Raw genomic sequence first — 23,392 nt, 5'->3', positions numbered from 1 at the left:
ACCGCGAGATTCATCTTAATATGAGCAATCAGAATCTATGTTTTCTAATATTCAATTTAATATCAGTACTTGTTCATTGTCTTAGACTCTGCAATGTATGCTATAAGTGCGTAACCCTTTTCTCACTCATTCAAAATAGAAAATCTTGAAATGACGAACCTGTTCAAAAATATAATAAAGTTTCTCAAGTATAAAGTATATATGTCTATTTCAGCATTTTTTTCCTAACTTTAAACGAACATTTTATTATATTTATTTATTTATTTATTTTCAGAAAATTTAAATTATTTACCTTTTGGGCCCGCATAAGCATCTCCTGAAAGGAAAAAGAATAGCATTTTATTTTTTGTTTTTTTAAATGTAACATGTACATAACTTTACTGCATCTGATGTTTGTATATTAAGGTAAATATAAAAAAGACATATCGCTCATTTGGAAGAAGACTGCCACAACGCGAAGAAATGAAATATTTCAGGAGAAGCGTTTGAAGTAGAACTCTTCAGGCAATTTGCATTAAGAAAAGTAAGTTTGCTATACTCTCCAGTGGTTAATATTATAACAAAAAAATCTGTCATTATTTTCCGAAGAAGATAACGTCATGTGAAGGCTTTTAAGAGAAAAAAAAAACAATAATAAAAATTTTGTATTGTGTGCACTCTTCTTCCAAACGAACGATATATTAAAATTTTGACCTGCACTAAGAAAGAAATTTTACACTCATGTATAAGCAGTGTATAATCAGAGCAAAATGATTAAAATTCTATTTTATTGATAACTGAAGTCAACATTGTTTAAGTGTAATACTATCTGCGTCGCCTGACTTTGTACGGTCTACGTCGAAAAAAAAAAAGTTGTCACAAGTGACGCGTGTTCAAAACTCAGGCTTGAACCAAAAAAAAAAAAAAATTAAATTTTGCGGCAGATTTCGGAAAAATAACCAAAAAGGAAACATTTTAAACCCCCCGGTTACAGGAGAAGCCTCAAAACAAAAGCCAGAATTTTATTTGTTCATATTCGAGAAAAAAAATGGCAACAGATCTTTCTTCTCAATGATTTTCTTCACGCTACAAATTTTAATAAGATTATTGTTATGGAAAGTTGAGGTGAAGCACTGAACAATAATTTGATTGGCGGAAAGTCTTCGAAAAATATGGATTTTATGACGAAATCTAAGCATCATAATTAATAATTTTTAATTGATATAACTCCACTAATTATTATTTTAGGATTATGTTAAATAGCCAAACATAAAGACGGAAAAATGATGAATATATATATATATACCTGGTTCGATGGTCAGTTTACTGTCTTTCGGGAAAAGTAACTCGGACATAGATACTTTGATAAGTACATAGGTAGGTACATACATACATTAGGACTCGACCGATGCATCGGCCTGGCCGATGCATCGGAGCCGATGGTTCAACAATTTAACCATCGGCATCGGCATCGGCGGCCGATGCTAACTTGCAGGAAACATCGGCCCATCGGCCTTAAAAAAACATCGAAAAGCCGATGGAATTGGCCGATGTTTTTGAAAAAAAAAAGGACCTTTGTTGTTTTACTTTTTAATACAAAGTAAAGGGAGTTATTACATAAAAAGTAGTCGAAAACTTTGTACTGCATAGTGAATAAAATATGACAACGTATATAAAGTACAAATTCAAAATGAAAAAAGGTTAAAAAACCAGCAAACAGCTGTTTCGGCACTCTAAAATACAAGTGCCATCATCAGTGCAATTAAAAACGAAGACAGGTTCAACCCGACTAAAACACAGTCGAGGCGAACATTGGAATCAGAGACGAGTTGTAAAAGATATGAGAGCAGTACCGGAAACGATGACGTCAATGTTACGTCAGAGCTACAGAGGACAGTTGCACTCAGGAGAAAACGTCACGGACAAAAAATAAATCAAATAACAGACTTCCAAACATTAGGAAAAGGGGGAGAGCTAGACAAATCATTGACGATTAAATTAGCATTTTTCCATATGTAATATGACTCCCAAAAATCTATTTTCTTTTCTTGATGTGTCCATCACTCGTCATAACAATATATTTACAACTACTGTTTTCCGTAAACCCTTTGCTGTTTCTCTTCCCCCCACCCCCACAAGTTATCCGTTCACCCTCCTAAACAAAAATTGGCTGCTTTCAGATCTTTTATTTACCGTGCTTTAGCCATTTGTTCAAATTCCAATTTACTTTCATCAGAACTGAATTACCTACGAGGTATTGCGGTTGATCGGGGATTCACATCAGATATTATTGATACCATTTATAAGAAGCTATGTAGCTCAGCTAACAAAAATCAAACACTTGCTCCTGTGAACTATTCGAGTTCCGTTGTCTTACCCTTTTTTCCTAAAATCAGTCTACAAATTGCCAAAATCTTAAAAAAGTTTCATTTTTCCGTCACTTTTTCTCCTGTTAATAAATTAAAATTTTCACAGCTTAAACACCCTGTTCAGAACCTTGACAAATGGGGCATTTATAGTGTTTCCTGCCAGTGCAAATTGGCCTACATTGGGCAGACTCGACGATCCCTCAAATTCTGGATAAAAGAACACGAAAATTACGTCAAAAAACAGGATCTCAAACGCTCCTCTATTGCTCAACATTGTTGTTCTTGTGGCCATAATTTTATTTTTTCTTCCGCCAAAGTTATTCACGAGTGTTCGTCCATTCATGATTTAGATTTTTGGGAGTCATATTACATATGGAAAAATGCTAATTTAATCGTCAATGATTTGTCTAGCACTCCCCCTTTTCCTAATGTTTGGAAGTCTGTTATTTGATTTATTTTTTGTCCGTGACGTTTTCTCCTGAGTGCAACTGTCCTCTGTAGTTCTGACGTAACATTGACGTCATCGTTTCCGGTACTGCTCTCATATCTTTTACAACTCGTCTCTCATTCCAATGTTCGCCTCGTTTGTGTTTTAGTCAGGTTGAACCTGTGTTCGTTTTTAATTGCACTGATGATGGCACTTGTATTTTAGAGTGCCGAAACAGCTGTTTGCTGGTTTTTTAACCTTTTTTCATTTTGAATTTGTACTTTATATACGTTGTCATATTTTATTCACAAAGGGAGTTATTGTTATTATATAAATTGTTTACTTAAATTTCAGTATGAATTTCTATTTTAGTCACAACTGGAAGAGTTTTTAATACTGCATTCAGGTACCAAACAAGTTAATTGTTGCGTGGTTTCTTGCGGATGAATGTACGTATGTATCTCTTATAAGTCATAACTCAAAAATGGTAAGCTGTAGAAGGCTAAATTTTCGCATGTGGGATGTGCGTACGTTCCAGTTGTGCACTTCCCTTTTTGATTTCGATCGGATGTTCTAAAAATCCTATTTACTCATTTTTTGTGGCTATTAATTACTTATTTCAATGCAAAAATCATATAGCGTCTCAGACTGACGATCATTTGGTGATATATTGCCGAATTGGAGACTATGGAAACAAATATGAGATGGCGAAACCGGTTTTGTTTCATTTTGTTAGATTCCCGTTGAACGGAAGGTAATTTTTAATTTTTCTATATTTGTATTATGAATCACAGTAATGCAGTCTTTTCTGTATCGCTTCAGCGGAGCTACAAGTTTGGGGCCCGTCGAAATACATTTTGGGGCCCTATTTCTCTATCACAGAAGTTGTAAAACATTTATCATAAGCATTGTTGTAACTCCTACGGTTCCAGTATGGTTATGGGGCCTCACGCGCGATTGCAACATTTGCTATATTTTAAATCCGCCACTGCACGTCAAAACAAACTCGGGTGCAAGTTTTAAAAGGGTATTTCTACTCAATGTTTATGATTATTTTAAACTCTATTTTTTACGACTATTTTTTGTATTTCCGAGAAAACTTGCGAGCCCCTCCTCCAAATCCCAGTTTCTGAAATTAAACTCTAGTTGTTCTTCTGAGTTGCTTAAAACTAACACCATCCATAAAATAAGAGTTTCTTTTCAAGCTTTATCTATTGTTTAGGAAGAATTCAGAGCATTAATGTAAGAAATTGATCAAAGACGTTTTCAATGGTAGCATAACTCGGAAATCAAAGGGACTTTTGAATTTTTTTCTTCGGAAGTGCTGGAGTAGTTTCAGAAACTCTTCTAGGCGTTGGTAGTAGCGGTTCTGTACTAAAAAAAACGAGGCCGAAGTTGGGGCCGAAGTTTAATGTTGTGAGTTACTCCAAAATCAGAGGGTGGCCCCCCCTAACCCACACTCGTCGTTTCAAGCATTTCTTGAATATTTAGCAATTATTTATTTTGATCAAGAAATATCATTTTGCGTATTTCTTATACTTGTTTCACCTATATTTCGTAATGCGCTATCTTTTTGGCATCATTAATAGCGATCGATTTTTTTTTCTGTTGTAAGTAACTATTTTTATGTATTTATATAAAATCAATGAATAAGTTACTTTCGTTTTCATCATATTTCTAATAATATGTTATAGAAAAGTTTGAAGGATTTTCTATTATGCAAATTTTTGAATTTCAGAAAATTATTGTTAAATTGAAAAATTTAATTTGAACTTGTTTGTAGTGCTTCATAAGAGATTAAACAATCAAATTGTTCAATATTACGTGTGCAAACATCAGATCGAGTAGTATATGTATTCAGTTATTAACTTGGTCTAAATATTGAGTTTGTTTATTGTGGCTGCGTTTTAAGAACCTCGCTCTTTTCATGGCTATTTCTTTTTTTCGCAAAATTTATGTCACTGTTTATAGCTTTTATGAAAAATGCAAACTTTTCAGTTCATAAATTTTAAATAAGTATAAAAATATAACTATTATGATTTAATATTGTAATTTATCTGTTACCTTTTTTGTTTAATTTGATGACTAAAAAATGTTTACGTGCAATCTTTCCACTTTAATTGCTTAATTTGTTGACGGTTTCATAGTTTTATTCTTATTTATTTATTCACTTTTCGAATAATTAAACAATATAATTTAATGTTTTTTAACTATGTTCAGTGTACCTAAATCCATACATTATTATAATATTACTGAAATCTTAGTTATATGTTCAATTAAAAAAAAAACAAATCAGTTGGTTACAGAGCCGTGTCCAAGGGGAGGGTTTTAGGGGTTAAACCCCTTCCATTGAAAAAAAAAGTATGTCAAATGAAGAAAACGATCGGCTTAAATTAACTTTAATGCGAAAGTCTGCGTTTAACGCCCCCCCCTTTCTCTCTGAAGTTTTTCTGTAATTTTAACTCAGTAATTCTGTATTTTTTTCCCTCTAATTCAACTCAGGTGGACCTAGACGCTTGCATTTCTTTCTCTTATAACTTAAAAAATTTGCATAACATTCAAATGTTATGTATTACAACTGTTAAAGCTTTGCCGACTGAAATAATATTTTGGAAAAACTGTGGTGGTAGAACCGTTGAATTATCTACCGATACAAAGCATTAATATTGCTTATTGTAAGGAGGTAATGATGAATTTGGCATGTGTTGCAGCTATGAAGATGTATTAGTGATGGTGTTTCGTAATGTAATTTGCATCTAGAATAAGCTCGTTCTAAGCATTATTTCAGAACATAAAATCTGATATACATTCTCTTACATAAAAAGAATTCGTGGAGAGTTTTTAATACTTGTTAAACCGCATAGTTAACAGATTTAATTAAAAAGAAACAAACAAGGTTTGATAAAAGTGAACCTGTAAAATGAAGGAATACTTTGGTCACGAGCAGCCAGAATTATTCTTCTAAGGGAAGGGGGGGGTACAGCAGTACTTACAGGTGCATAAACGCCATACTGGGATTGATAATTTGTAGTAAAACTAATAAAGGTTGTGAAGGATTGAATTTCCCCTCCCCAGGTAAGATTAAAACCCCTCCCTTTATGAAAATCTGGACACGGGCCTGGTTGGTTATTGAACAGCCTTTTTGTTTTTCTTCTTCTTTTTCTTTTTATTTTATTTTTATTTTTTTCAATTTTATAGCTGTTGTTCTTTGTCTTCCATCATACAGCAGTCAAAAAAGGAGAAGTATAACTACACCCTATACAGATTGTACGTAGTACGATCCAAAAATTTGGGGACAAGCTGTATAAAACCTTACCCAGAATAGTTCACATTACCGAAGCACATCCACCTTCAAAAGGTTACCCTTGAACTACTATGTACTTCTGCCAGTGTTCATATAACTTTTGGAAACACTCCTGGAAGCCATTTTTCGCTACGTTCTGTGATGCTGCTTTACCTTCTCCTGACGGAAGAAAGCGGCGTCCATGCAATTTTTTTTTTTTTTTTTGCTGGGAACAGGTAAAAGTCGCACGGAGCTAAGTCCGATAAAACGTTATGTTATTTGTTTGTCATATCAGAGTATTGACCAATCGAACCGTGCATCCTCAACATGAAAGTCGCCTTCTTCCCCACGATGAAGTTAAAGAGGTTGCGATAAATGTCTTCCAGGAGTCCTTCTAAAAGCTATTCGAACGTTGGCAGAAGTGCATAGTCGTTCAATGTGACTATTTTGTAGATAGATGTACTTCGGTAATGTGAACTATTCAGGGTAAGGTTTTATGCAACTTGCCCTTGTATGAGTTTTCAACTTACGGTTTCATAACGTTTTTGAGTGACGCAAGTTTACGCGCATGAAAACGTCACAAGAGAATTTACGATAATTAACTAAGGAGGCGTTCAAAATGGATATTTCGATCATCTATATGTCCTTAGGTACATATGCATGTACAAATGTGCCGAAAAAACTTGTGAAGTTTCAATGGGTGGTCGTAAAATAGAAATTTAGATCGAAATCTGATTTTTTTTTTTTTTTTTTTTTTTTTGTGATTACAATTCCTTATTCGTAGAAAGGAAGTAAAGTGAAATAAATCAATGATCCTTTAAATCCCTGACATTGTTATCAATTTATTTCTATGTTTTTTTTTTTTTTTTTTGCCATCGGCCAACGGCATCGGCCATCGGCAATCGGCCATTTGGAGGAAAACAATCGGCCATCGGCCATCTTTGAACAATCGGCCAACAATCGGCATCGGCCCATCGGCCAAAAAATGCCATCGGTCGAGCCCTAACATACATACGCTCAGTTTTTAATTATATAAAATTTATCATTGTTCAAAAAATTAGAAAGCTTATCCCAGAAAGTTTTGCTCACATTTTGATGGTGAATAACACAGAAAACTTGCAGATAATAATACAAGTTCTTTGTGCATTATTAAGTTCCTACGCTTAATTCTTAAGAGAAAAAAATATTATGATTTTATTAAATACTAGTGATACCCGCACGGCTTTGCCCGTAATAGAAAAATCAAAAGGTCTTTTGGTTCGCCTGTATATATTTACAAATAATGTATGGTGAATTTTCTCGCCAGTTGGCATGTACCCATCTTGCGGTTCCACGTTATGATAATTTCGTATCTCGCAATTGGCTTGTGCCCATGTTACGGTTCCACGTTATGATAATTTCGTAACTTACTCGTCCATCTTATGATATTTTTTTCTTAAAATTGGAATAGAAAAAGAACCACATCGAATTTTCAAAAAATCGCTTCGAGGTGCACACCCCCATGCTGCATACTAACTTTGTGCCAAATTTCATAAAAATCGGCCGAACGGTTTAGGCGCTATGCGCGTCACAGACATCCTACAGACATCCAGACATCCAGACATCCTCCGGACAGAGAGACTTTCAGCTTTATTATTAGTAAAGATTTTCGGGAAAATAGTTGCATGTTTTGCTTAATAATTCACATCAAGTTTGCACAGTTAGTTTCAAACTATCTGCCTTGGAACCATAATTTCTTGAAAGTTGTTTAGTTTTCAGCACATTTCCCATTATTACGAAGCATCCGTTTAGTATGGACTCAACAACATCAAAAGGCATAGTTCAGGAGTATAGGAAAATTGAGTTTCTTATCAACCAATGGAGAAAACAAATCTCTTGCCAATTTTGAGTGATGTGAAGTAGCCAAAAGCGTATAGATCCTTCGTGGTTTTGTAGAAAGGGCCAGATATCTTTTTGGAGGCGCTCATTGGCATTCAGTTTAATTTATTCTGCCTTTGCGGAAGAAAAGGAAGTTTCCTACTTTGCTTTTTATTTATTTATTTACTTATCATTCTTGGCCACTAATGTACTGAGTCGCAGCAATGGGGTGGTTTCCTTCAGTCAAAAGTACTATTTTTAGTCATTAAAATGGATAAAATAAGCAAAAAAAATTACATGAACCCAGAAAATACTTTCATTTTTCCAACAGTTTTTTTTTTTAATTAATTTTTTAAACTGTCCGATTTTTCAAACAAGGCGTGGTCTTTATGACGTCACAAATGATGCATTTTGGCGCACCTTTATACCACGGTTCCACGTTATGATAATCAAGCAGCGAATTAAAATTGCACTCTACGCTTGCTATCAACCATATCGTTGCCAATACTCGTGAGTAAAGATGCGAATTTAATTTTTTGTTCTGTGAATGGCAACATTGAATGGCATTTCATGATTTGTAATGTCACACGACAGAAATGTAAACAATGAAAGCGCACCGATTTAAGTAATTTTTTAAAAATATTAAACTTAATTAAATTATTTAAAAAATGGTCAGATCCTATGTTTTTAAGCATGCTCTTTCAGAAAAAAATATTTTAAAATTTTGGAAACGACCCCATTGTAGGTTCACACACATTGTTTGATGTGGTCAATCACATTGTTTGATTTATTATTATGAATATTATTATTATTATTATTATTATTATTATTACTTTCGATCAAAGGGTGCAAAATTTTAGATCTCATTTCTTCACGTTTCAATGTCATTTTATTCAAACCGATTTTCTAACAAGGGAATATCCATAGAAACGTCAACCTCACCTCAGAATTTTTTTTCCCCAAAATGATCTAATTGTGGTCTATCATTTTATTTCGCATACTTTCTAGTACATAAATCTAGTAAGAAATTTACAAAAATTTCATTCGATGTTTTTCTTCTGGCTCTAAACGTGCGAGATTGTAGAAAAGGCTTAGCATACGCAAAAAACACGCGTCTAAGTTTTCTTGTAGAATGTAAAAATTTTTGCAAATTTTTATAAGAACTATGCTTATTCTAAAAGATTAGATGTTGGCAAAATAAAATTGACTGTTTTTTTTTTGAATACATTATAAGATAAGTATTTTAATTAGTTTGGTTATTTCACTGAAAATATTTACGTTACGTTAGTCACGAAAATGTACTATTTTCTGCTTAAAAACTAAACCAGATGATTGAACCAAACAGCATTTTTTATTTTCTTACATCCGTGTCATATCTATTTAAAAAGTGCAAAATATTTATTTTAGCATCAGTAGATATAAAATAATTAGTGTGACTAACGTAATATTTGATCTGTGACTAACATAACAACTTGCATGTGATTAACGTAACATTTTAAAAATGACTGCTAATATTTAAAACCTATTTAATTTAATGTACATTTTCATGAATAATTTTGAATAAGTAGGCATTCTCTATATAGATTAAAAATATTTAGGGTGAAAATTACCAGTAATATTACATTGTAGACCTTCTGTCTAACAAGAAAAATACTTTTTTAAAGGTCTTTAAAAGGATACTTCCAATTTAAAGAATTATTTTTTTAAAAAAAAGATGGGTAAAGCAAAATAAGTACTCTGCTGAATGTGCATTCAACACAAGAATCGAAGCTAAAGTATTAAGAAAATAGAAAGTCTTAACAAAGGAGAACGTCTCTATTTTTTGGAAAATACTTCTCCACCTACTAGTAAAATGAAGTAATGGCAGCTCGTTGAAAAGCAATTGAAGATGTTACATGATACATTGACAATAAGCGTTGCTGAAGCATATTTCAGAAAATGCAAGAATGATCATTTAGAAATTTAAATATTTGATGTGATATCCGGAATTAAAATGCATTCTGCAAAAATGTTCGAATATTTTTTTTTTTCAATGTTACATTTTAATTCATGATGCACAACGCTATTCGTTCGATGAATCAGTAAACCTTAAAAAATAATAATGCCGTTGAAAAGTACTACTGAGTTTCTTATGACGATAACTAGTACTATATCGGCAGAATACTAGAATTTGGTGAAACTATAAACTTGTGTAAAGTTTACTTTTTAAAAAAGAAATATTTAGGATTTAATTAGCCCAAAAATAATGTTATTCAGCTAGTAAACGCAGTTTTTCTATTTGTTTATTTATTTTTTTTTCGCACATTTAAATTGAATTAATTGAACTGAATCCTTACATTCAATTTCTTAAACTAATATAGAATAAAATAATAGTTTAAAAAACTAAAAAAACACGCTTTCGTAGCAAAATGAACTAAAAAGCGAAAAATAATCTTTGGAAGATAGTAGTTGATCAATCACTTAATTTTATCACTTAATGTAATACAAAATAGCGTGGGGTGCTGTCTATTTACAATTTTGCTTGGACAACAAATGGAAGAAATTCAAGCAACTGATAAGAAGCCCCCCACGCTTTTTTGTATTACATTAAAATTAAGTGATTGGTCAACTACTATCTTCCAAAGATTATTTTTCGCTTTTTAGTTCATTTTGCTACGAAAGCGTGTTTTTTTAGTTTTTTAAACTATTATTTTATTTTTCTGTTTTTTAGTCTTATGTTGGAGAATTATCAGACGACGAAATTATTTATAAAACGAGTTCGAGGTAATATCTTAAAGTTAAGACAAGGGCACTCCGATGGGAAGCTACTGCGGTGAGTCATCGATGTATGTTTGCTGAAATCATATTTATATTGCTTTGAAAATTTGAGATGCATTTGAATAAAAGTTTTGTTCAACAATGGTCTGATCAGCAATGAATTTCCAATTGAAGGCTCACCTAAATTTTGGCATGAAATTAGTTAAAAACAGTTATATTTCATGTTCTAATTACCTTGGAACATTGGAACAAATTTTGTCTGATGCAGAAAAATTAAAGGTTTTTGTAGATATTTTTAAATAATTTTTGCGAGCATTTTTTAATGTATTTTTTTAAATTTTTCCTTTTTCACATTGTTGGATTTATGCCAAAATATTGATTAAAATTGGAGGAAACTAACAATTAAAAGAGTTAATTAATTAATTTGATTGTAGAATATTGCATTGTCATCGGGTCTGAGGTCGCGTGCCAAATTTCTAAAGAATCCGATCGCAGGAAGTGGGCGAAATTTGAGCTGCAAGATTCCGTTACAAGATACATACATACATACATACATACATACATACAGGTGAAGCTAATAAAAGCGTGTTAAAAAAAGTAAAGAAAGAACCATAATGCAACATAAAGAAGGTTCCTAAAAAATGTAAAAGTAATATAAGAGCAAGAGATTAATTACAAAAAGTTTTTTATATGCATTCATTGCTTGTTATTCGATGGTTGCGTTAGTCACGTTACGTTAGTCACACTAAGTTTTTCGTAAAAGTACCATTAAGGGTCAAAAAAGATTCATCTGTAATAAATCTGTAGTAACAGACTGTTTACCTCTTACAATTATATCGACCAATTTTAAATGCCTGCGTAAGTATCAGAAAAATTTGCCTAGTAACATAAGCGTTGTATCACAGGGTTGCAAAAATGTTACGTTAGTCACGATGACTTTTTTTGGACAAAAAATACCTACCAGCGCTTCATATTCTCAGTGGAAATGAGAAATAGTCACCTTGTACATTTTAAATCTGCATATTAAACCAAAAAACATCTATTTTTACTCCCGGTGTAAGTAAAAAGAGTAAGAAAATCAGCTGTGAATATTACGTTAGTCTCTATGGAATGACCTACAAGATAATATTAACATAAATTAATTATTCAAAGTCCATTATTTTCCTCAGGCGAATTGGGTTTTTAACAAGAGATACTACGTAAAAATGCATTGTAAAACTCGGCAGGATAGGTAGCAAATTCTTTTATGGATTTTTTAACGGAAATCTAAAACTGCAATTATTTCAGTCAGTGTGAAACTGAAATAATGTAATATGCTCTTAAAAAAAATCAAATCTTCAGTAACTTTTGAATGTTCAGTTATTTTTAAGAACTTCAAACTCAATTATTTTCATAAAAAAGACTAAGTTTTATGTTTGGTATTGGTCCATTCATCCTCAAAAATTGATCTCTGTTCTGAGTTAAAGGAAACCTCTCTCGTGTTTATAAAAATACCTCAAATTCTTTTTCCACGAGAACTTGCAGAACAATATTTCAGCTTTTTTGAAATTATGGTGAAAAGGTTTTCAACAAATGACAGCAAGAAACTCGCTCCTTCTTTATGTTCCCTACTGCTCAAAAAATAGCTTCTAAATACAGTAGAGTCCCGAAAACTCTGCCTAATATGGACCGAAAAGTGACCGAGTTAGTGGAAATACCGATTATCGCGAAATCGCAACAGGGTTTATGCACGGGACTTTTTCGTCCTGCCAGAATACGACCATGATTGGTGGATCCGGCAGAAATGTACAGTGCCGAGTTTTTAGAACCGTACTGTAATAAGAAAAAAATATTACTTCTCTCTCTGCAGCCTAACAGCCGACGCTGAAGTGCAAATTCATTTTGATATCAACAAAAAATTGAATTTCTTAAACTTTAACTGTTGATTCATATTTTTGTTAAATCTATTTTTCGTATTTGCACTGGGCCTAGCGATATGTATAATTTTGATTTGTGAAAACAGGTCTAAGAACTACATGCTAGAAAATAATTAATAACGATTGGGCGTTAAAAAGAAATTAAATACATTTTCTTTACTTATAACAGGTACTGTTCAGCTCCGACAAGTTGAGCTATGACCTTGAACAAGTCCATTTCTTCCATGGGAGAGCAATCAGTAAGAAAAAGCATTGTTAGGCGTGGTTGGGCTACCATTACAACCCTTTTATTGGCGAGAAAATCCTGTACCGCTTGCTAATAGTTAGGTATTGTAATATTGTTCGCCAAATGGGCAATACACAGTCAACCAAATCCACAAGTTCTTAAGCCGTTTTTTTCTCACCCCTATTTCAAGTAATGGAATCGTTGAATCAGTCGGGCAACGGAGCTCAACTTTCCAAAGGTGGACAGTACAATAACAATTTAGGAAGTAAATATAAGAAAAGTAAAGCAAAACAAGTTGAAGGTTCATAAGGGCCAGTCCACGGAAAAACCACCATCTTGTCCCGCACGTGACAGCTAATGTTTTTCAATTTAAATAATCGTTTTGAAGGAACTAAACATTTTCTTTTCCTGCTTAAGAAATCATTAACTACGTTTGTGATTTCTTAAGCAACAATATTTTGTCTATTACTTTTTAAATCATTACTTTTAATTAAATATGTTAGCTGTCACCTGAGAAACGGGATGGACGTTTTTACGTTAAATGGCCTGTGATTAGGATGCAGTAGAAAATATAGTTTCTTTACCTGTGGAGAGGAGACTACATGCTACAACTAACAAGGGGATTAATAGCAACGATAGCTTCATTGTAACCGCCGACAATGAACAGAGGTACTGTTTACAGGAAAATTCCCCGCTCTTATATACAATTAGGAATAAATCCTCCATCACGAAGTGGTGGCTGCTCAAATATATTGACCTCTGGATTTTAAAGATTGCATCCTTTGACGTATCATTTTTTGCATTATCTCAGTGTATGCATTATTCAAAGCTTAGAATCTGAAATCATTCATACTGCCATAAGATAAGAAAGCTTGTTGAAATAACTACATAAACCTGCTTAAATTATGCTAATAAACTGGAGACACAAGAAGAGGTTGTATCCGTTACCACAAAATATTCTGTGACGTCAGCCTTAAGTCGGATCACAGTTTTCATCAAATAAATACGTACGTACAAAACTATAAACTATTTTAATTTTTCTTAATGCATGGCATCTATTATTCACAGATGAAACATTTTGAAGAGCAGAAGTGAATGTACTGGATACTTGTCCTAAGATTCTCATTTACGAAGGGGGCTTCCGAGGGATCTGGGTGATTCAATTGGTGTGCTTAAGATGACAAGCATGGCTTAAACATGGGGGAGGCTAGGGCAAAGACCATCTGCTCCATCTCTGCAAGAGCTTTTGCAGTTGTAACACTGGATCCCGTATTTATTTTTATTTATTTATCTGCAACACGAAATAATTCACCACCAGTTGCAAGCTAAGAAAGGTCTTTGCAAAAAATATACTTACAGTCGAACCTCCATATATCGAACTTCCACATATCGAAATTTTCTATATATCGAAATCCCAGCAAATTTCTATGTTCATTACATAGAAAAATTGTTTCTATATATCGAAAAAATCTCTATATATCGATTTTTTTTCGAGACATTCGTAGATTCGTTTTTCCACTTGAGATAATGATGTTCACTAAAGGTTGCTACGAAACTCATAAGGAATCTGGGGTTGAGGGGTGTGTAGATAGGTCGTTGTTTCGTTCTAGAGTTCTTAAATTCCCTCAAGTTTATTTCAAATCTTAGTTGTAACCATTAGCATTGTAAAATCAGTTTCAAGTTCTCTCTTTTGTCTGCTGATTATCATTCCTAGTCTTTTTAGCTGCAGTAAAAATCATTCAAGTTAAGTAGATTGATTTTTTTACTTTTCTCTCGATTACATTGTGAAAACGAAAATCACCTCATGTTGCGGATCAAGTTGAAATGAAGAAGAATGAAGATGTATGAAGGCGCAAAAATGTAATTTCTGTTAATTTTTTAATTATTAACTTTTATTTTAATCCGATGCTCGTATCAATTTGAAATTGGGTTTCGTACACGTAAATTAGCTTTATTTTTAATGTTTTAGGAGACTTTTAGGATAAAATAAGATTGTTTCTATATATCGAAATTTCTATATATCGAATTTTTTTCCGACAATTTGCTACTTCGATATATGGAGGTCGGACTGTATTTTGAAGGTCGTCCTCATTAGTAAGAACGGTGCACTTTTTAAGTCTGTTGATTCATCAGCTGGAACTAAAAATTTTCCAGCTATTCGTAGTTTATCAACCAATGTTTTTCTAATGTCATCCATCATGTCATTAATTTGTCGTCTGGTAGCATCGTCTGGAATTTTCACTCTGACCGCCTCATACATTGCATCAGAACCTATCGTTCCCCATACGATTCCTTTTCACGCTGGAAAAATAAATGTTTTACCGTTGGTATGCAGTTTTCAACGTAATTTGACAATTAATTGAACTAGCAACATTATATATATTTGATCTCTTGCGCAGGTAAAATACATTTCTGTTCTTCCTTTTTCTACAACTCCGAAACTACCGCGGCACATCAAGAATCTTGTCCAGGCACACCAGGGTGCCGAGGCACACCAGTTGAGAAGTAACAGTACCCGCACGGCGATGCCAGAGCTAAAAATTTGTAGGAAGTCCGTTGAATAAAAAAAAAACCAGCCCCCCCTCCCCTTCTGATGTGAAATGATCATTTTTCTTCAACTAAAATTCGTACATATCTTTTCAAAAAAAACCTATTAAAATCTCTTTGTAGTTTGAAACTATTCGCCAAAACACATAAAAAGATTAACAGTAGCTATAAAACTCAAAATAATCCTTCAACTGTATAGTTCATCGCTTAACGCGGCAAGCAACCGCGCTACCGTAACCCTGCCCTTTAGCGAGTGAAGCGGTTTTTTTCTACAATTTAAAATGTTTCTTCAAATAAACAATACTATAATAAAAACGTTATAAAAAACACTCACAACTGAATAATACAACAAATTAAATTATTTACTTAGACTTGGATATGTAACTATCTTCAACCATGAGAACAAAAACAAACGTTGAAGAAATAAGGAAAACAAAACCCAAGAGAAAAATCCTACAAAATCAAATTTTTACCTAAATATCGAAAAAAACATATTCAAAAATCAGTCCGTAAAACCACAACATCTCACAATAGCGCCACGCGTCTGAACCTGAGCGGGGTCTGAGCCTTACCCCGCCATCTATTAAGAATTCATAAAACTAAACTTACCCAACCATCTATTAGGAATTCATAAAACTAAACTTACCCCTCCATCTATTAGGAATTCATAGATCAAAAAAATTAATTAAACATTTAATTTGCAATTATTTCGGTCAAATTAATTTTTTTAGAAAACGAGCTGATGTGTGCATCACATGACTTCCTTTTCCTCCAATTGTAATGTCATTTTCCCATTATTGGCAATTTTAATGTGATTCAATAGTTTACTCTCTAAATATCACCACCAGTGGCCAAATTAAAACCAGATTTAAAAATAAAAAAATCTCCAAATTAGTCACCAAGTTGGCGACAAACATAGGTACCAAAAGACTGGCGATATATCGCCAAGTGTCCATCAAATTATAACACCACTTGACATCAAAATTAACAATGATTTCCCCCCAAAAAGGGGCAAAAAAAACCCTTTAGAAACACCCGAATGCAACCAAAAGGGGAGGTGCACAACTAGACCCGACTAGGAGTCTACGTACCAAATTTCAACTTTCTAGGACATACCATTCTTGAGTTATGCGACATACATGCGCACATCCGCACATACATACAGTGGCTCCCAAAAGTGTTCGTACACCTACGACTTTCAATGAAATGGGCCCTTATCCATTGGTTAGAATTAATATTTCGAAATAGGTATTTTATTTTAAGACCTATGATCTATTTTTAACAAAACTACATGAAAATTTTTAGTAAAGCATTAAAACTTAATTTTTCAAAAATCAAAAACAAAAAAGTGTCGGAAATTTTATCTCACAAAAGTCTTCGTACACTTTGAAAGAATGTCAAAAAATTAGTAAATAATCTAACTTTTTACTAAGTTATTTTTTTGTAGAATATCATGCAGTAACAACAACAGCTTTTAACCGTCTGGGAATAGATTTAATTGTTTTTTCTTTCTTTTTTGTGCAATTTCTGAGTCAAAAAATTCCAAATTTCCTAGTCCTGATGATGAGATGCACCCTCACACAAGAACACCTTCACCGTCCTGATTAACCGATCCAACTAAGTTCTTAAGATTAAATTCCTCTTTTTTTTTCTTCCATTTACAATTATACAACAATTTAACCCAAAATGTTGAATTTATTTTCGTCTATAAGTAAGACGTTGTTTCAAAACGTTTTGAGCTTATTTATCATTGATTTTACGACGGAAAGTGTAAGCTTAACGGTTTTTCGCCCGAACAAGAAAATTTCTGCGGAAAGAGGTCCCATTTAATCAAGCTAATCCGAGAACTTGGCGAACAATTTTAGGTAAAAATTAAACGTAAAACGTTTCATTCAATTCTGCAGAAACTTTTTCAGTTCTCAAATGTGTATTTTTCATATTTTTTTTAACTATAAACCTCTGATCACGCTTTGTTAACTTTGCCAGTTGACCCTTTCTTACCTTGTTTTCGATCCGATTCTTGTCTTTAAAGCATTTGATCAAGCCCTTCACTATAGAATGGTAGGGTCTGGTGGGGGAAAGTGGTCAATGGGGTAAAGTGGTCATACGTCAAATAAATGACTATAGCTTGGCAATAAATGTTCGAATGAATGTGAAAATTTTATTTTAGGTTCGGTGAGTTAGAAACTACATTTTGAATACAAAATTTCAAAACTGGCAAAATTTTATTTGGTAAAAAAAAATATTTTGTGTAAATATGAAAATTTTAAAAATCTAAACACCTCTTTTAACTTCTTTGGGAAATTTTGTTTGTTAGAATTATGAACAGATTGACGGCACAGGAAGCTTCCTACATGTCTTAAGATCGCTTACTCATTAGCAGTTAGCTGAATATATTTTAGATAATTTTTTAGAACAATTTCAGTAAGATGGGGTAAAGTGGTCATAATATTAGGCTTAACGAATATTGTTCTCCTAATGTCACTTAATAGTTAAGTAAGGCAGATATAAATTAAATATTAATTTCACTTAATATGTATTGTTTTTACAGTAAGTAGGGTTAAATATACGAGTATATACGTATGCATACGCATATACTCGTGTAGGCGCGTACATAAACGTATTCACATAAATGCATCAGTAAATACGTATACGGGTATCTGCGATATGGGTATTTTTTATCTATGCAGATATACATTCGACTACACACGTATATACTTGCTCTTACTCGTATGTATACGAACACATATATACTCAGGTAGACACGTTTATACACTTACGTACTCGAGTAGACACTTACATACAAGCATACGACATACAAGTATACAGGGTGAGTTTAAACTCTTGAGAAAATTTTTAAAAGGTGATAGAGGGAAGGATAAGAAGCAAGAATCATAAGGAACATATGGTCACAAACAAAATGCTGACGCACGCAAAGCCAAAGACTGATGGATACAAAACAGGTCACAAATTTGTTACACTAAGACAATTTTACACAATATTTTAGGTCGTAAGAAAGTTTTAAAGCGATTGAAGAAATTTGCGGCCTGCAGCTGTAACACAGGCATCGTAATCACAAAGACTTCTCTGTTTTAATAACGAGACTTTTGAAAAACTTTCATTCGACGCTGCGCCTTTGTTGCGATGCGTGTATTCGAACTACTACGGGCCGTAACTTTTAACAAGTGCTCTAAATATTTCTGAAAACTAAAATTGTGAAGAAAATCATCTTTGTGTAAAAAATTTGTGACCTGTTTTGCATCCATCAATTTCTGGCTTTGGGTGCATGTAGCGCGTCAGCGACCATAAGCTCCTTATTATTCTTTGCATTTTATCCTCCCCTCTCACACCCCTTAAATTTTTGCTGCAGAGCGTGGATTCACTCTGAAGGCATACATGTATATAAGCGTATATGCTCGTGTATACATATATGTACTGGTGTATACACGTAAGTGTACGTATATACGTCTTTTCAGGTATATAATTGTGTTTACGCGTATACATACGTATATACTCGTGCTTCCATATATACATGTATATACGTGAGTAGATACGTACAAACACGCACTGGATACATCCAGAAATTAACTCGTGTATATCCGTATATACATTTATGTACACTTGTGTATGTACCCTCATGTACACCTGTACATATATGCGTATATAGGTCTACTATACACGTATATATTCAGGTATGCACGTGTATACTCGAGATACAAGTGCATACATGCATATGACGTTCATTTATATGCATATATACACGTGACACGTATATAAACATGACACATATATACTCGTGTAGATACGTCAACACTCCTTTAGACGTATATACTTGAGTAGGTACGTGCATGCATGTAGCTGATGTACACATGTATCTACTCATATATGAACTTGTTTACTCATGTTTACATGACACGTATATACTCGTGTATACACACATATATTAGTGCATATACTTGTAACCATAAAAATAACTGAAATATACAAATATTAGGGTTATTTAATATGGTTTTGCATTTATTTTAACTATGACCACTTTATCCCATGCTATGACCACTTTCCCCCATCCCATGGGGTAAAGTGGTCATAAATACAAAGGGAAAAGAAAGTGTTATAAAACTAATTAAATTAAAATATTTTTTTCTAAACTTCAATGTACTGTGTTCTTTAATAATGCAATGTAAAATAACAACAAAAAAAGTTGAAGTGTTTAAATAATTTGTTGTATTTATTATCCACCAAAGTTGAAAACCTATGATTTTATGACCACTTTACCCCACCAGACCCTATAAATTAACCAATTTAGAGACATTTCAAACCAATTTACGGGTAAAGTGAGGGAAAAGATCAAATTTCGAATGGTATTTGTTGTTTTTTACGCATATCTGCCATTTTAAAATAATAAACAGAATATTAGGGAATAAATACACAAAAAATTAAAGGCAAATGACTTTACAGTATCATTACAATGCAAAAATAATAATAATAAAAAAACACATGTGATAATTTTAATTATGAATTTATTCGAAACTATTTCAGTGTACGATGACTTTTGTGGCGTATTTTTTCTCTGTCTCTTCGTTTTTTGAAAAATTTCAAAAATAAAATCTGGCAATATTCTGAAAAGAAATACTGGGTTTTTTTGAGAATGACATAGGAATGGTGGGGAAAAAATTGGAGTTCATATTCGAATTCAGTTTTGCGTTATTTTGGTTTTACTACAAAATTTGAAGGTGTACGAACATTTTTGGGAGCCACTGTACGTACATACGGACGTAAGATTTCAGACTACAATGGTATTGTTTTTTGTTCAGAAAAAAATAATGAATCGTATATTGAAATATAGATTCTTCTAATGAGTTTTTGACTCTTTGTACAAATAAAGAAATTATTACCTCAATTTAAGGGGTAAAATATATAGTTTTTCTTCTTTTTGCAAAAAAACAAATAGCTTATCACATTTTTACTACATGCGAAAAGCTACGCTGAAAAAAGAACTTAGTTCAAATTATTTTGTATTTTAACCGTGCTGTTAAATGATGAACACGTGCTGCCATCTAAGCCACAACGGTTCAAGTAGCCTCCGATAACACTAAAAATTTTCAAAAATAAAAACACTTCTCTTCAATATCTTATATATTATTTCTGTGGATTTTTTTTTTCTGTCAGTATGCGAGATCTTTCTTATTTCTTGAAGAAATTCCCCCTCATTTTAAAACTTATTAGGCCGACTAAAAGACGAAAATTAGACTTACGGTTTAAAAATCAAGTTTTCGGAAACGCCCCTTGCTGTTGCAAAACTTTGATGCAGCCTGTAATTCTTGGGCAATTTTTTTTAAAGCAAAGTTCTAATACAATTTTCCAAATTTTTTTTTCCGTCGCTTTTGGCAAGAAAAAAAAGTTAAAATTAACCTATGTTTTTTTTTTGTTTTTTTTTTTTTTTTTTTTTTATGAAGATTAAAAGCACTGGACTTAGTTGTTCGGTTAAATTGATAAGTTCTTTTCGGTAGAGCGTTCGGCTATAAACTATCTGAACTTCGGGCAAGCTCGGGCTGTCGACATAATTGCAACTTTACATTAATATTACGCATTACACGTACTTATAACATACAACAGATAACACACGTAATAAAATAAATGTAGTGGAAATGCTACTTAGTGTTTCGACTCCTTTATGCAGGATACAGTTATCATTCAGATATGTTGACTCTTAATCGAAGGGTGTTTTTCCTTTTTTTAAAGCTTATTGACTTCGTCCAGACCACTAAGCATAATGTAAGCATAAAAAAGATAAAGGGTATTGGATTTACCTTAAGGGAGTCCTTTTTGTGCAGAAAAACATTTTCATTGTATGCTGAAATGTAGATTTTTCTAATAGCAGTGTTCGACATTTGTACAAATGAAAAAATACTACGCCAAAGTAAAATTACAAGATTTACCCTGCAAACTTTAATTATTTATTCGAATACGATATAAAACATTAAAATTATTATCAACTTCATTAGTAAGAAATCATTTTCCACCAGATCCGCGCCGTCCCTATGTGCAAGGTCGTGTGCGGCACGACGGCGCCAGAGTCAAAAAGGCGCCGAGATCTACCAATCAAAAATGCTCCAAATGAGGGGGGCGGGAGGGGGGAGAAATCTCCTACCAAAAAATAAAATTGAACTTTTCATTATCTATACAAGTAGCGGTGAAATTATACTGCTCATTGAAACAAGCAATCCTCCTTGCTGCCTGCCTATCTATAAGGAAAGGTTATTGCCTTGTTGTGTCTAAATATATGCTATTCAAAAGTGCAATCCTTTACACTGAAAACACATGATGGTAATTAATGCATACATGAGCATTTTTCTTCATATGTGGAGATATGAATGTTATTTCGGTATGTCTATAATTTCACTAGGTTGAGCATACGAAGCAGCACAAGAAATTTGCTATTCCCCATTTTGGTTCTTGCGGTGAATATGTTACAATTATAACACATTATTATTATTATTATTATTGCGCATATAAAACACGTGTTAAAGTTATTGCACGTGTTAAAGACACATTGCACGAATTATTATAGTTCGTGCAATATGTCTTTTCGTAATTTTTAACAATTGTTCGCGGTAATTCTACTGCATCATGTTATTATACATTAAAAAATACAGAAAGCATATTTGCATATTATTTATTTGTGCGTAATTTGCATAGATTGTAAATGATTTAGATTAACTTTTTAGTTACGAAAAGTAACGACTAAAATTACTCAATTCCTCCACCCCCTTTTTCTTCAACTATTTGCGTATCAAATTAAAGAAAGAGTTTTGGACAATGTGTGTTTGTTTTAGACATTAAATTCAATGCCTTTTAACGAGTTCGTGTTTTAGATTTATTCATTTTACCAGCAAGTTTCAGTTTCAGATTTTAAAGTGGAATATCCTCTACAATATTGTCCTTCAGCTTAGAAATATTATCAGTACCCCCGCAACCAGAGTGGGGAATGGGTTCACATGGCACCCCTCTGGTTGCACCGCCCCATGCCCCCTCCCCGTCAGGGGAGGGAGCACCCCCTCTTCAATTGTAAATATTTTTTGAATGTTTTCAAAAAATATTTACAATTGAAGAGGGGGAAAAAACGCGTCTTCGGAAAACAAGTTGATTTTAATAAGGAAAAAATAATGATGTTGGGGTAAAACTTTAATTTCTTTTAAAAAGAAGTCTTTGAGTTAAAAATTCTCAATACTTTCAACTTATTGGTTATACTCCCCCTCCGTCCTATTTCTTGTCTTTTTTCCTTATTATTTTTATTTTTTCTAGTTTGCCTGAAAATAAAGTTTTCAACGTTTTCAGATCTTAAATTTCGCAAAATTTAGCGGATGCTCCTGAATACGAAACAACATCGCTTGAAACTGCGTTCGAAAATCACTTAAAATTGCGTTTTTATAGCTTCAATTTCGATAGATTGCCGGCCCTAATGTTACCAAATATGATCCTACACTCACGTTTTTTAGACTTCAATTTCAGAAAATATTCGGAAAAGGGCCTCCGAACCTCCTTTCTTAAATAGCATCAAAAATTAGATTTTTCAAACATGACTTACGAAAAATTTAAGTTAGAATAGCCTCTGAACCACTTCTCCTAATATCATAGAATCCTACTTAGGTTTTTAGGCTTTTAATTTTGAAACAAATTCCAGGGAGGAGCTCCAGAATTCCCTTCTTGTAAAAATCTTGAAAGTTGTCTACAATTGCGTTTCTGGAAGTTCAATTTCAAAAAATTGGAGGGAAGAAAAAGAATTGATTTTTATGTATCGCAATCCGCAAAATTTTACTGATTTTTTTTTTTTTTTCCCCAAGCCTGATTGTTGAACACGACTCACTTGACATAACTTTTATTTTCGAGGTAGACTATGTAAAGCCCGTCGACGCAGCTAATGAGCTTGAAATATTGTCTGTCGTTCATGAGAAGAAAAAAAAAGTTGTATCATTGAAACCTTATATCAAGGAAGCAAGGGCAGTGTTTTAATTAATGGAAAAAGTTCAG

General features: G+C 33.0%; 1 protein-coding gene across 43 annotated transcripts in view; it reads right to left on the bottom strand.

The window, feature by feature from the left end:
- LOC129228697 (uncharacterized) overlaps positions 1-13,489 on the bottom strand; it is a 108,712-nt gene extending 95,223 nt beyond the window's left edge. For 31 of the 43 annotated variants that reach the window (XM_054863444.1, XM_054863399.1, XM_054863384.1 and 28 more), the window contains exons 1-2: positions 13,399-13,474; positions 293-316 (exon numbers count right to left, since the gene is read on the bottom strand). In XM_054863444.1, coding sequence (XP_054719419.1) covers positions 293-316; positions 13,399-13,459 — 85 coding nt within the window. In that variant the 5' untranslated portion in view covers positions 13,460-13,474. Of the gene's footprint in view, positions 1-292; positions 317-13,398 lie in introns of all 43 variants that reach the window. The other 12 variants (XM_054863406.1, XM_054863420.1, XM_054863419.1 and 9 more) reach the window with 2 other exon arrangements.
- Between the last annotated feature and the right edge of the window lie 9,903 nt (positions 13,490-23,392).

Source organism: Uloborus diversus, chromosome 1, assembly GCF_026930045.1.
Source record: "Uloborus diversus isolate 005 chromosome 1, Udiv.v.3.1, whole genome shotgun sequence".
Lineage (NCBI taxonomy): Eukaryota > Metazoa > Arthropoda > Arachnida > Araneae > Uloboridae > Uloborus > Uloborus diversus.
Note: the sequence above shows the minus strand (reverse complement) of the source record. Positions and strands in the feature narration are given on the sequence as shown.